The 16,146-nt window shown below is 40.5% G+C and overlaps 1 protein-coding gene across 1 annotated transcript in view; it reads left to right on the top strand.

The window, feature by feature from the left end:
- LOC134801744 (retinal homeobox protein Rx3-like) overlaps window positions 1-15,873 on the top strand; it is a 69,105-nt gene extending 53,232 nt beyond the window's left edge. The window contains exons 3-4 of the mRNA XM_063774344.1: window positions 14,985-15,150; window positions 15,679-15,873. Coding sequence (XP_063630414.1) covers window positions 14,985-15,150; window positions 15,679-15,839 — 327 coding nt within the window. The 3' untranslated portion in view covers window positions 15,840-15,873. The remainder of the gene's footprint in view (window positions 1-14,984; window positions 15,151-15,678) is intronic.
- Window positions 15,874-16,146: the final 273 nt, after the last annotated feature.

Genomic DNA, 16,146 nt, shown 5'->3' with positions numbered 1-16,146 from the left:
TGTTTACCACAGTGCTGCTGGGCGTATGAAGTCCGCAGCAAAATGTGATATACGGACAATACTTGTCCGCAATCATTTCTAGGACGCTGTTGGAGCTGGCGCGCACGCGTCGCACCAGGGACGCGGCTCGCAGGCGCATGGTAGCTTTAAAACACGACACATGCGCCTCCGCAAACATCCCTGACGCGCTGCAATATCGCGGCAGCCCCATCAGCGCCCTAAACGCGTTATTATACTGTACTTGTAGGGCCTTATACGATTTCAAGGTGAACTTTCGCCATAGACTGCAGGTGTAAAATGTTGTGCAAAAAGCTCTGAACAAAGTCACTTTCCTTTCCTTTGAGCATCGAGCAAATCTGCGTGCAATCATATTAGCTCTGATCGATAAGGCCCTACGTTCCCGTTCTATGTCAGCATCGTCTTTGAGGTCGGTAGTAACTATATGACCTAGATATTTGTACTGGTATACCCTTTCTAGGGCAACCGTGTTGAGTCTGATAGGTGGTATTACAGATGGTATTTTAGACTCGACCCCAAAGACCATGTACTGACTTTTGATTGTGTTATATTTGAGTCCGTGCGTGTGTGCGTAATCTTCACACACTTTAAGCAACCTTCTGATGCCACAGACTGACGCACTCAACAGCACCATGTCATCGGCATAGCTCAAGTTATTCACATTAACCCCGTCTATGTGACAGCCCACATGCATGCTGCTGAGCGCGACAATCAGCTCGTTTATATATAGGTTGAAGAGTGATGGTGAGCTCAACCCCCCCTGCCTCACCCCACATTCCAACTTATATGTCTCAGACAAAGTACCTGCCCATCTCACGTTGTTGATCTGGTTTCCATACCAATATCTAAATATACCTATGAGATCGGGAGCTAAGTTAATTTCCTCTAGTTTCTTCCAAAGTATATCGTAGGAAACCAGATCAAACGCTTTTGATAAATCAAGGTAACAAGCATAAACTGGCGTATTCCTGTCAACATAATACGCGGCGGTGTGCTTAAGGCACAGGATCGCACTTTCAGTTGACAGCCCGGGCCTAAACCCGAACTGGTTGTCATGCAACGAAAGGTTCTTATTCAACTGTGCATTAAGCACACCGTCCAGTACCTTTGCCATAACAGTAGCGAGCGATATCGGCCTATAATTAGTTTTACTAGTTAAGTCTCCTGTCTTGTTTTTCACCACTGGTATGACAACGGTCTTTATCAAGTCCAATGGCAGGTAGGAATGGGATATACATAGAGAATAAAACATTGAAAGTACACGTGAAATATGACAGCCAGCATAACGTATACGTAATACTCTTGTGACGCCAATTAAGAACCAAATCTCAGCGAACCTAAACTTATCATAATTTAAAGCAGATAAGCAATTTTTAAAACCTATTGTGGGAGGTCTAGTTATCTTTGACGTAATAATACTTTATACAAGCTCTCAAAAATAAACAAATAGGTAATAAACTATAAAGCCCGAATATCATATGACTTTATGGAAGAATAGATAAATGATTTTTTTTATTGCCTAGTATACGCTAAGAAAATAGCGAAGTTTTCCTGTTTATAACTCGAAAATCGTCTCCCGCGTCTCTATAATACGAATAAACCGACCTAAAATGAAGGCCAACTAAAAACAGTGACTCACAACAATAAAACACTAATTTATAAATGCCATTTGTGTAACTTTTAAACTCGCTACGAGAAAATTAAAATTACAGCGCCATTCATTCTGAAAGTTCCAGCGCTAAGTGTTAATATCACGCAGAACACCGCTTAGACGCGCTGCCACGCCGATACAGCCCTTAACACAAGCAAACAAGGTTTTAATGACACATTATCATAATAAGAAATTAGTTGACGTATGTATACTGTCGAAACCTCACTTCTTATTGAGTTTCGCCGTTCAAAACTAGACTTAACTATAACGGTTGAAAGTTTATTTTTAGTTTGGCACGCGTGTGTTTTACAGACGTGGTGGAGGTTGCAGGTGGAAATCGCGTGAGTGGCACTTATTAATACCCATAACTGGTCGCGACAAATGTCCACGTTAATTCTTGTTAATTTTGTTCATTGGCGAGTCGCAGGAATTAATGTTCGTACTTAATGCTATAATTGTTGGGTCCAATGCGGATTTGTTAATTAGCTGCTATTATTTCTCATACCATTTTAACAAATAATTAAAATGCGTTCAAACAAGATAGCAAAAAATAATATTTAAACATATTTACTGAAGCCGGAGCAAACTTTCGTTGATTTTGTGTTAAAAAAACTTTTTCTACATTAAAAACTGTCTTAATACCACCACTTAATGAGTAAACGGAGAAAATTCTTTAGCAAGCCTATTCAAATAATCTCAAATAGACATTCTCGTTTAGCAAATCAGCTATGAAAACAGCCACTTTACCTATTCTTACCTCATATATGGTAGTTAAAATAAAAAGCATCGCGTGACAGACAGACAAAAGCTCGCGTTACACCGTGCCGTCGTCGATCGTTGGCAGTCGAGAGCGTTGACGATCTAACGACCACACGATCACACGATCAAACCTTGGTAATTGATGCGCCATGCATTAAACGGCTTTACGGGCTATAACTCGGCGACACTACCCGAAAACTAACTTGTTTATTCCCATTGATAAGTGAGGCATATTTCTCTATAGTGCCAGCGAAACTTGACCTCTTTGCACAGAATACCAAATTCTCACTGTCCTACAAAACCGATGATTGACAGCGAATCACGTTCTCTCTCTTACACAGGAGACACATCAGGCGTTCTTTCTCACTTAATAGATTACCTTAGTTAGTCACTGATTGGAGTAGTCATGAGTAATGTGCAACCTACACTCAAGATCCAAATTACTACGCTTACAAAAAATATTCTACTAAGCAGTTTAAAATGCCATCAAAATAACATCTTAGATCGCTCTATATACTCGTAGGTATAACATTTGAAAAGATTTGCTTTATCCAAGATTTCATCATCGAACTCTCACTCGATGATATTGGCCTCCTTGTTAAATAAATCATTTAGTCGAAAGACGGAAGAAATCAAGGAACGTACAGAAAGAGAATTGTGATCCCTTTTTGAAGTCGGCTCAAAGTGTATTTACTTATACCGGGTCACCTGAGTTTTCGACTCACCGATCATTTGTAATAAGTTATAAGAACCAGTACGAGCTCAATCACGACTATTCTAGACAACTAACATCGCCTTAGCAGGATCGATTCCTCCAAGCGACATACTGTTCTATACAGCACTATCTAAAGGACATTTTCGAACATTACCATACATTCGTGGTGTCAAATTGTAGTGTGAAATGATTCAGGGGTGGCATCGCGTGCCGGGTTCGATTCCGAGCGACATGCACGGCTGTCAAATGTATTAAATTCGGGTAATATACGGCGAGTTGGGAAAGTTGGAGCGTCGTTTGGAACACGTTAACAAGTTCCAAGAGCTCCATCGAGGCAATGACTTCTGGCGAGACCTTCACTTGTGTTTTATTGTAACTATCGTATTGGATACATTAACAACCTGTCTCTCCTGTAACGTATATAAACGTATGTCAGCTACACATGCAATACATATCTACTATTGAAGACTCGGTTATTATTACACCTTTTAGAACCTTAATCCGAACATCTATGATCTATCCAATCCAGTAATCCAGTATATCTTTGGTAATATTTCTGTTATACATGTTTTAGTGAGAGGTGAGAGCTGTTAAGGAAATAAGTGAATGTCATTAGTGTGTCTCTGTAAACTTATCTCCTGCTCACTAAATTCTGTTTGCTTCCAAATAAATAAAATGAAATAAAAATAAAAATATTAAAAATGAGGAACTGTTAAAGATGGGATAAAATGAACTCAGGAAGTCAAAAACGAATAGGCATGACTAAAACAATCTAATTACAGTGTTTTTTTGTAATTACTCGTACAATTTAGAAACTAACGATAACGATATATATACTACTTACTACTACTACTTACTACTTATTTGAGTAATACATAAATAATAAATATCATCATCTTATAAAACAAAGTCCCCCGCTGCGTCTGTCTGTTTGTGTGTTTGTATGTTTGTTCGCGATAAACTCACAAACTACTGAACGGATTCTCATGCAGTTTTCATTTATCAATAGAGTGGTTTTTGAGGAAGGTTTAGGCGTATGATCAATACCTACCTAGGTAAATATATATATGTACAATCAGCAATACTAAGTATTCGCTTAGCACCTTTGCATTCAAACTTCTATGCAGGGCAGCGGGGGTATGTTCTCTGCAGGTTACTGTAGGTACATCAACTAGTAATTATATACCTACTAATCAAATATGTACTTTACCGCAAAAAAGTAAAAAATGGAAAGAATATACACTTCTTATTAAAGTTACTATCCTTACAAAAAGTTAAAAATCAACAAAATACATAGGTAGGTAATCAAATCAAAACAACTTTAAACATTCAAGTTAAGTGTCATCAACAAAAGTTCGCAATGCCAATGGCCATTAACCACTTAGAAGCTACGAAGTCAAAGCCGTACAGCAATAAAACGGCGCGGGTCGTGCGCGTCGCGCGACGCTGTCGTGTCTGTGTCGTGTCGTGTCGTGTCGCCATATTTACGACGCTCGCAAGGTTGTCACGCGGGAGAAATTATTGTGTTTGTTTTGGGATATTATTTCATAGTCATTTTAAACGTGTGTGACATTTGTTGACCTTTGAGTAGGTTTGTTTAGGCTGGCGTAATAAATAAAAGCTAATTTTAATTTATTTGTCAACGTAACGCAGAATATGATATATCTACGCCTGACCTGGCCCCTTGTGTTTTTACAATATGAAAATGTTTTATATAAGAAATAGGTTCATATAGGATTAGTGATGTGCCGAGAGTAAAATACCATTACCGGTATTTTACCATTTGGGAATATTACCAGTAAATTACCATTCTTCCCGGTAATATTCCCAAAAGCGGGTAATATACTCGTACTTGAACGCTTACGTTATAACTGAATTAATTTAATTTAAAACATGTAGAAATGGCTTAATAAAATAAATAACATAAATAAAATAAATAAAATAAATAAAATAAATAAAATAAATAAAATAAATAAAATAAATAAAATAAATAAAATAAATAAAATAAATAAAATAAATAAAATAAATAAAATAAATAAAATAAATAAAATAAATAAAATAAATAAAATAAATAAAATAAATAAAATAAATAAAATAAATAAAATAAATAAAATAAATAAAATAAATAAAATAAATAAAATAAATAAAATAAATAAAATAAATAAAATAAATAAAATAAATAAAATAAATAAAATAAATAAAATAAATAAAATAAATAAAATAAATAAAATAAATAAAATAAATAAAATAAATAAAATAAATAAAATATGCTAATGATAAAAGGCGCACTGGTTCAGTATAGTAATTTATTTCATGAAACCTGAGAGAAGACTGAACAAAAATATGGTGTCAAAAGGAACATAAAATTAAAAGCACAAAGGAATTCAAAATTACAATAAAATTATAAAAAGTAAACGTATAAAAAGGTGCGTCGTCCACATTCCCCCCTTTTTCATTAAAGGGGGAACTTGATCAGCTTCCGCAGGGGCCGCCGCAAAACACCTCCAAGGCTGTGCACATCCGCAACTCTTATGATGCCATCAGGGCCTGGGAAGACAGCAGTAATGCGTCCACGGGGCCAGGAACCCCTTGGAGAATTACCGTCCGCAATGAGCACCAAGTCTCCGACTGCTATTTGGGGAACCTCACCTCGACGACGTCTGGGTGTTAACGTCGGGAGATATTCTTTTAACCAGCGGCGCCAAAAATGCTCTGATAATCCGACAGCCTTACGCCAGCTGGTTCGTGATAGGACGTCCGTTTCTGATAATGTGACTGGAAGTGGGCGTCCCGAAGACGAACCCAACAGAAAATGCATGGGCGTTAGTGATTCCTCACTCTGAGGGTCGACGGAAACATGAGTTAGTGGCCGCGAATTTACCAAGGCCTCCGCCTCAGCCAAGAGCGTACGTAGCACTTCGTCAGTTGGAGCTCGCTCAGTGAGAGTCACCTTGAGTGCAGTTTTCACGCTCTTCACAAGCCTCTCCCAGCAGCCACCCATAAACGGCGCCGCCGGTGGGATGAAACGCCAGTTGATTCTCTGCGCAGCAGCGAACTGGGACGTAGCGTCGTCGTATAAGCGTCGAAGCTCCCGGCTGGCACCCACGAAAGCAGTTCCATTGTCCGACCACAGCTCGGATGGGGTACCTCTTCGAGCGGTGAATCTGCGGAGGCTCATAATCGCAGAATCGGTTGTGAGACTGTCTACGATTTCTAAGTGGACTGCGCGTACCACGAGGCAGGTGTACAGGGCGACGTATCTTTTTTCGCGTCTTCGGCCAACGGTAACTTGTATTGGGCCGAAGTAGTCCAGCCCTGTGAATGTAAACGGCCGTCTGTGGTGTCCAAGGCGTGCTTCCGGTAAGTCTCCCGTCACGGGTTGAAACTGCTTGGCCCGGCGTATTCGGCAAAATAAGCAGTTATAGGTGATATTGCGGACGGTACTTCTTAGCGACAATAGGTGGTAATCTTGTCGCAGCTCGTTCACCACGGTCTCCGTGTTGCCGTGGGCAGCCCTGCGATGGTGGTGCTCGACAAGCAGGCGCACAGCTAGATCTTTGCCATCAAGCACGATGGGGTTTTTCATCTCATCCCGTACTTGCGACGCTGCCCTTATACGGCCAGACAAACGCATAAGTTCGTCATCTCCGATGGTCACCGATAGCTTGGATAAACGGCTGGTGCGTGGCATAAGCTGTGCGGGATGGCTATGTAGGCTGGCCATCTCGTCAGGAAATGTGTTCACCTGGGACTGGCGCAGGATGTGGAGTTCGGCTAGGCGAAGATCTGTGGCGGTCAGGCCCGCGGCAGTTTCCCGCACAGAGCGCGGGGCAGCGAACTGTTGCCATTGGTTGGATGGCTGAAACACAAAACTACACAAGCCCCCCTCTAAGCGGACTAAATTGTTTACACCTAGCCCCCTTCTAGCTAGGCAACGGATTCTAAGTAACGTCAAATACTTGTGAGCTATGGCTGTTGCGCGTACCAGCCTCGCCCAAGAACTGAACCGTTTAGGATCGGCTGAGACTGGCTCGCGCCTTTCAACGTCACTAATGAGATGAACTAAATCAGGACGCGCTGCACGTTTGCTCTCTTCTTCCATGCCTGGATATTCTGGTGAACTGGGCTCACTGGGCCACTCCGAAGAGAGCAAAAATTCAGGACCCGAAATCCAGCGCGATTCTGGAGATAACGACACTCGCTTGATGCGTGTAGCATCATCGGCTACGTTGAGTTGACTTGGCACCCATCGCCATTCTTTAACGTCGGTTATTTCCATAATCTCGGCTACTCTGTGAGAAACAAATGGTTTAAATAAGCGCGCCTCGCTTCGAAGCCACCCCAAAACGGTCATAGAATCGCACCAGAATACGCGATTTATAGGCTTGAATCTGTGTGTTTCGCAAATCGTAGAAGCGAGACGGGCTGCGATCAACGCTCCTTGGAGCTCTAAGCGATTTATGGAGATTTGTTTTAAAGGAGCTACGCGGACTTTGCTGCATATAAGAGCCAGCTTCACTTCACCATTTTCTAAGACGAACCGCCAATATGCAACCGCAGCGAAAGCCGACTCGCTCGCGTCACAAAACAAATGAAGCTCACACTTATCAATTTTTAATTCGCTAAGTAAGTAGCAGCGTGGAATCTGTAAACCAGAAATTGCAATTAAATCGTCGAACCAGAGTCTCCATGCTGCACTGTCACTTTGCGACAGCTCCTCGTCCCAATCGATCCCCTTACGCCACGCATTTTGGAACATGATGCGACCCGTAATCACAACTGGCGCCAGGATACCGAGTGGATCGAAAACCCGCATGACGTGAGCTAACACTTCGCGCTTAGTGAGCCTATTTGGCAACAAACGTTCTCCCTTTATTCCGATATTAAACCCAATCTTATCTGAAACGGGTTGCCAAATAAGTCCCAGTGTGCGCACAGGGGCAGTGAGGCGTCCAAGGTCAACATCTACGTCATTTCTAGCTACAGAGACTTCAGCCAAGCTCTCTTTGGGCAGCAGACGCAGCGCAGAGGGATTGTTTGAGGTCCAAGAACGCATCTCGAAGCCAGCATGCTTGTGGATGTTGGTGATCTCGGCGGCAAATTTTGCGGCCTTGTCAACACAATTTAAACTAACTATACAGTCATCCATATAGTGGTCAGCTATGATGGCTTGAGCTGCGTCTGGAAAGCGCTCCTGCCATTCCACTGCGTTCTTGTTTTTTATATAAATGGCAGTGAAAGGGCTGGAAGCGGCACCGAAAATCATAGACGACATACGGTATGTCATGATAGGGTCTTTGGGCGAGTCGCGCCACAAAAACCTCTGAGCGTCGCGATCCTCTGCTCGGATCTTAACTTGAGGAAACATCTCGCGAATATCACCAGTCAGGGCAATTTTTCCCTCTCTAAAACGCAATAAGATTCCGAGCAGGGGCTGTAACAAATCTGGGCCGGTTAATAGAAGTGAATTTAGCGAAACACCATGACTTTTAGCAGCAGCATCGTGCACGACTCTTAATTTGTTCGGTTTGTTTGGATTGGTTACGCCGAAATGTGGCAAAATCCAAACGGGCGACTTGGCGCTAGGCTCTTCGGTGCACAGTTCAGCATAACCTTTCCGAAACATGTCGTGTATGTTTTCACGGTAACGCTCTGCATACTGAAAATCACGGGCCATCTTTTTCTCGAGACTAAGAAGCCTAGATAAGGCAAGCTTGCGACTATCAGGCACAGATAAATTGTCCGACTTCCAAAGTAAACCGACTTCAAAATGCCCGTTAGGCAGGCGACGCGCAGTACGTTCGAGAATTTGGATAGCACGATCATCATCAACGCTGCGCGCTTCGCGTTTCGAAATGCCGATTGAGTCTAAACTATATTGCTCGCGAATCAACTGCTCTAAAACTGCGCGATCGCTGACATCCGCGACCGCGGGCTCGCTCACTATAGCGTGGTTGACAGTTTCGGCAGGAGCGGTTTTACTGCAACCAAAGGCGAATAGGACCCAACCTAACGCGGTATTAATCGCGACTGGTTCTGTCCTAGTGCCCTCGCGTACAGCCCTAGGAATAGTGAGGTGCCAGTTATCGAGACCGACTATAATCGATGGCTGTATGTTTCCATAACAAAACTCATCCACGATGTCTGAAAGGTGAGGAAATTTAAGTACGCTCGACCTATCGGGAGTTTGAGTAGCAAGACCTAAACCTTTCATCGCCCGCGCTTTGCTAATATAGTGCGTATCCTTACCACGGCGACCTTTCATTTGGAAATCGACATACTGCACAGACGTATGCTTTCCTAACCCGCCGACACAGTCTAACCTCATGCGTCTCTCGGGTCCACAGGCACCTATTTGCGCGGCGATATCTTGCTCAATAAACGAACCTGTGGCCCCGTCGTCTAACATGGCGTACGTATTCACGGAACCTAACGGGCCGGACACGGTTACGGCTACGATCTTCAATAGCGGGCGAGCAGGCAACGTCTGAGCTGGAGATCCCGCGGCAACCGATGTCGATGTGTGGGTCAGAATCTCCTTTGATTCGACATCGTATGAAGCGGAGTCGCTCACAACAGTAGATGCTGCGGCGTTGTCAGCAGGAGCTCGCGGTGCAGTGCCAGAAGTTCCCGCTACCGGCTCATCATCTTCCACCTCAAAGTGCGCAGCTGCGGAACGCTCGTAAGTCGGGTTGTGCAGTAATACGTGGTGACGGAACGTACATCCGTCAACGTCACAAACTTTCTTCGCCTTACAAAAATTAAACCTATGCCAACCTACTTTGAGACATCGATGACAGACTCTTTTCTTTTTAATCAAATTCCATCTGTCATCGACTGACATTGACTTAAATTTGTCACATTGAATTAAATCATGCGATTTTTCACACACGACGCATGATTTAATTTTAGGTGCAGTCGCCGATGAATTCAATTTAGCGTTATTTCGCGATGTTGAATTTGAATTCACAGAATGATTTTCAGCGGCAACGTGCACATTATCCCTGGCCCGCCTACTATCTACCGCTTGTGACGCAGTAGTCGGCTCAGGTATTATGCCGAACCGAGACTGCAGGTCGACTTCGTTAGCGAGGAAACCAGCTAGGTTTTCTAGCTTTGACAGACCGGCAGCCTCATAACGAACGGCATAGTCTAGCCATTTAGCTCGCAACAGTGGAGATATTTTAGTAATTAAGGCCTGAAATAGTTCAGGCGAGGCCAGATATTCCGTATGACCCAATAAGCGTATTATTTCGACGCAGTTGCGAACTCGACTGGCAAACACAGCTAAATCCTTACCTTCAGCGCTCACGCGCGGCAATGCGCGCACCGCAGCTACTTCGTGCGCCACCACCATCTCGGGGCGGCCGAAGCGCGCGTCGAGCGCGCGCACCACGACGCCGGGGTCGCGCGCAGACACGAGCAGCGCGGCGACTGCCTCGCGTGCCGCGCCCGTTAGCGCGGTATTCAGTCTTGACAGATTATTCACAGCTGTGTAGGAACCTTGTGTGTTTTCAAAGGCTTTTTTCAAGCTAAGCCAATCTAAATGCAACCTGCCATCGAAACGGGGTAAAGGAACACGATTGATTGCGTGGCCAATGCCTTTATTTACACTGTCAACTAAAACACCCAGACTTTTAACCAACTGTGGAACTTCTCCGCTCTCGGGCCGCTCGGGATGGGCCGCAGTCATCGCAGCACCATAGTCGCGGCGTTCAGGAATGACCGCTGACATCGCGACACCACAGTCGCGGCGCTCGAGAGGAGCCGCCGTTATCGCGGCACCACAGTCGCGGCGCACAGTCACTGTCCGCACAGGGGATACGACATGCGCGCGAGGGGCTTTAGCTTCCAGATCCCTGAAAAAATCATTGTTCGTTAATGTTCGGAAAAGCAGCTTCAGACTTATTGAGCCATTGGTCTATATTAATATGGCTGCTCCTAGAGCTATGACGACTCGCGTCTGCGTCGATGGCGGCGATTTCCGCTTTTAACTCTAGGTCGGCGGTCACTCGTTCCAGATCGGCCAGCCGGCGTGCATCTAGCTCGGCCGCTTCAGCAGCCTCACGCTCACGGCGGCGGCGTATTTGTTGCGTCTCTAGCTCGACGAGGCGACGCGCGTGCTGCGCTTCAGCCGCTAACCTCCTGGCCACTACCGTGGATGAAGAGCGAGATGACATACTTACGGGACGGGATTGTGAAGGCGCCTGTGGTGCGGTTGTCGGGTCGACAAGAGGGGTTGAGGGCACGGTCGACGGCCCAGCCTCACTCTCCGCAATGGTCTTACCTTCGTTACCATCCTTACCCGCTTTCACCGATCGTGTGACGACCATATTTACCAAATTTTAATACAGCTTCTTTATTTCTTAAAGTTGGTTCATGATTCACTATCAGACTATCACTTTTAAATCCACGAAGGATCACAATGCTAATGATAAAAGGCGCACTGGTTCAGTATAGTAATTTATTTCATGAAACCTGAGAGAAGACTGAACAAAAATATGGTGTCAAAAGGAACATAAAATTAAAAGCACAAAGGAATTCAAAATTACAATAAAATTATAAAAAGTAAACGTATAAAAAGGTGCGTCGTCCACAAAATAAATAAAATAAATAAAATAAATAAAATAAATAAAATAAATAAAATAAATAAAATAAATAAAATAAATAAAATAAATAAAATAAATAAAATAAATAAAATAAATAAAATAAATAAAATAAATAAAATAAATAAAATAAATAAAATAAATAAAATAAATAAAATAAATAAAATAAATAAAATAAATAAAATAAATAAAATAAATAAAATAAATAAAATAAATAAAATAAATAAAATAAATAAAATAAATAAAATAAATAAAATAAATAAAATAAATAAAATAAATAAAATAAATAAAATAAATAAAATAAATAAAATAAATAAAATAAATAAAATAAATAAAATAAATAAAATAAATAAAATAAATAAAATAAATAAAATAAATAAAATAAATAAAATAAATAAAATAAATAAAATAAATAAAATAAATAAAATAAATAAAATAAATAAAATAAATAAAATAAATAAAATAAATAAAATAAATAAAATAAATAAAATAAATAAAATAAATAAAATAAATAAAATAAATAAAATAAATAAAATAAATAAAATAAATAAAATAAATAAAATAAATAAAATAAATAAAATAAATAAAATAAATAAAATAAATAAAATAAATAAAATAAATAAAATAAATAAAATAAATAAAATAAATAAAATAAATAAAATAAATAAAATAAATAAAATAAATAAAATAAATAAAATAAATAAAATAAATAAAATAAATAAAATAAATAAAATAAATAAAATAAATAAAATAAATAAAATAAATAAAATAAATAAAATAAATAAAATAAATAAAATAAATAAAATAAATAAAATAAATAAAATAAATAAAATAAATAAAATAAATAAAATAAATAAAATAAATAAAATAAATAAAATAAATAAAATAAATAAAATAAATAAAATAAATAAAATAAATAAAATAAATAAAATAAATATATAAAAAAAAAACAAATATACACGCTCAAAATAAGAATATAATTATATCAATTAAGCTATAAAAAATTACCACTTAACGTATAAAAACAATGGCATTGTACTACACTCATAAAAATGTGATGATTATTATTAAATCAATGTGATTTTTACATTTTCGTTTTAGTTTAACTAAAATTCTAGTATTATTCATTGAGTGGTTTTGACTGAAACTGGTTTTGACTATGCCCACTTGCCCAGACAAGGGGAATACTTCCTAGTAATATTGGTAAAATACCGAGTAACATTGGGAAAATTACCAGTAGTTTTGGGAATTTACTAGAAAAGTAAACCTATGTTGATTTTTTACACTTCGTATGATGCATTTGTTGATAAGTAATGATTTAATGTAAAACAACTTATGTTGACATTTACTTAATTTGAATATTACCGTAAATTACTGATTCTGGGTAATATTACCGGTAACATTACTGGGTATTTTACCACCTTGGGTATTTTACCGGTAACGGCACATCACTATATAGGATATAGGTTAATAAACCTATTTTCATATAAGAAAAAAATATATCTGGCTAAGAAGTTTTGCATATGTTAATGTGTGTAAAATAATGTTCCAGATAATAAAATTATTGTAGAATTTTTATAAGTACATCTTAATAAACCTAAGTAAGTGTGTAGGTATGCCCAGCACTTGTCGACTTGTAATATATTTGTTCTACGTAATATATTTGTTTGTGTATCTAGCCCAGTATTTAACTAGCAAGCTAAACTTCCTCAGACTCGTGTTAGTTAAAATCGCAAGTGTTGGACTCGGAACCAAAAGGCCAATTAGGAACTAATTGGGTTAAAAAGTTAAACGGTATAAATCTGAGGCAAGTTGGTAACCCTGCGGGTGAGCGATGGTGTCGGTCCGTGCCATCGTGCCATGTGGGGTTCAGCCAACGTTGGTGGGGACATGGCACAGTGTTACTAAAGACAGTAACATTCACATGTTCGGTAGCTAGTTTACATGTACGAGCCATAAGAGTCCATTAGAGTAACATTTACCCGGACTTGAGTACCTACCTATAACGAAGTAAGGGAGTTATTAGGGTTCCGTACCCAAAGGGTAAAACGGGACCCTATTACTAAGACTTCGCTGTCCGTCCGTCCGTCCGTCCGTCCGTCCGTCCGTCCGTCCGTCCGTCCGTCCGTCCGTCCGTCCGTCCGTCCGTCCGTCTGTCACCAGGCTGTATCTCACGAACCGTGATAGCTAGACAGTTGAAATTTTCACAGATGATGTATTTCTGTTGCCGCTATAACAACAAATACTAAAAACAGAATAAAATAAAGATTTAAATGGGGCTCCCATACAACAAACGTGATTTTTGACCAAAGTTAAGCAACGTCGGGAGTGGTCAGTACTTGGATGGGTGACCGTTTTTTTTTTGCTTTTCTTTTTTTTTTTTTTTTTATATGGTACGGAACCCTTCGTGCGCGAGCCCGACTCGCACTTGCCCGATTTTTTTATAAACGTCATGTTTTCATAAAAAATTGCATTATCACACTTTGTCATTACAAAGGCCATGCAGAATAATTCGACCGACCCTGAGTACTGAACAAGTGAACATAAGTACCTACATCGTTCGCCACAATGATCCTGTGCCGCCCTTATCCCTCGGTTCCCAAGGACTCCGACCGATCCAACCTTACTGTGTACTAGCACTACCATTTCAAACTGAAGATGTGCTACTTTAAATTAGGTACATTGTGTCGGTATTAGTATGTACCAACGTTGGAGCCAATAAGCAAACGTGGAAACATGATATCTGTTATGATGAGTAAGAGACTTGACAAGAATGTGCACGCTTTCATAAAAATAACAAATATATCCGTTCAGTTTATTTGTTATGACTGTTTGTATTCGTTTCTTTTGTACAATAAAACATATTGTTGGTAATATATGTTCCAAGTTTAACTATGTATGAGATTGTGATGTTGATTTTAAGAATGAGAAACCATTTTTTGCCATACAAATATACGGTGAGAGTTACAAAATATATAAAAATAAGATTTACAATTATCACGTGTGGTAAAAGGTACTAGCTCTCATAAGCTGCGTCAGCCATTTCATTAGGTTCAATATGTTGGCACAACGCTGATCCTTTTTTGGTTTGTTGGTTCCATAGAAAAGTAGTTTGGTTTCATGCCAGGTTTGATTTAAGTATATATTAATCGCTCGGAGAGATTCCAGCTACTTATAGAATAAACATCATGTAATATATGTATCATTATATAGCGTTATTTTCAATTACTTCCAGGTGTGGTTCCAGAACCGGCGCGCAAAATGGCGACGACAGGAGAAGATGGAAGCGGCTCGGCTCGGCCTGTCAGACTATGGATGCGGCGGAGGAGTCCCCAGGTTAGGTGGACTGGGCCTGCCTGTGGACCCCTGGCTAGCGCCTCCCCTACTCACGGCACTACCCGGTGAGTATATCATTCTTCATCCATGTTTTCTCATGACTGAGGGTGCATGAGGATTTATTTAATGAGGGTTCTTGCAAGGTAAATTACACACCCATTATTTGATTGAGCTGAAACTTCGCATACATATGAAAGTTGGATGACAATGCAATATTATAGTACCATCAAGCTACACAGGAGGTGACCATAGAAACTCTGTGAAAAATCAACGCTATCTACATGTGTTTGGGCTTGTTAAAATTTTCTCTATATTAGTTGCCTATAAAAGCTAAGAAAAAATATTTTTTTAAATAAAAGCCTCCTGAGGTATTTCCTTTGCACTACGACATGGGATTCTTCAAGAAGCCGGTATTTAGGGTTCTCAAGGGTCGGCAATGCTTAAGTGGCTCCTGTGAAGTTGCTTATGTCCATGGGCGACGATGACCGCTTCCCATCAGCCGGCTCGTCTGCTCGTTTGCTGACTATTACATAAAAAAAACTGTTTTTTTTTTTTAATTTAGAACACGATACCTGACACGTTTTTTCCTGCAGGTTTCCTGAGCCACCCGCCCTCCGGCTACCCGAGCTACCTGACGCCGCCGGCCCCGGCGCCCGCGCCGCCGCCCGACCCGCGCTCCTCCTCCATCGCGGCGCTGCGCATGAAGGCCAAGGAACACGTGGAATCCCTCAGCAAAGGCCTACAGATGGTCTAATCGTATCACTAGTTACGTAACACAGATGGACGGTGCGAGAACTCCAACCAAGTTTAGGTTGCGCTCCGTATGATTACCAAGGAGTATGGAAATCCCTCAGCAAATGCCTGTAGACGGTCTAATCTTCCTCTAGCTACGTAACTCAGATGGTGGCCCATAGTTAGATTGCTGGCCTCTGAGGTATAACATTAAACGATCATAAACGTCCAGACAAAATGTAACGAAACCTGCATGCGAATTCTTGCACCGTCTAAATAAGCTTCAACTCAACTAATAGATGTGGGAAGTCTAACTGCCGTATTCGAAC

The sequence above is a fragment of the Cydia splendana genome, chromosome 2 (assembly GCF_910591565.1).
Source record: "Cydia splendana chromosome 2, ilCydSple1.2, whole genome shotgun sequence".
In the NCBI taxonomy this organism is placed as follows: domain Eukaryota; kingdom Metazoa; phylum Arthropoda; class Insecta; order Lepidoptera; family Tortricidae; genus Cydia; species Cydia splendana.
This window is presented reverse-complemented; position numbering and strand designations above follow the sequence as displayed.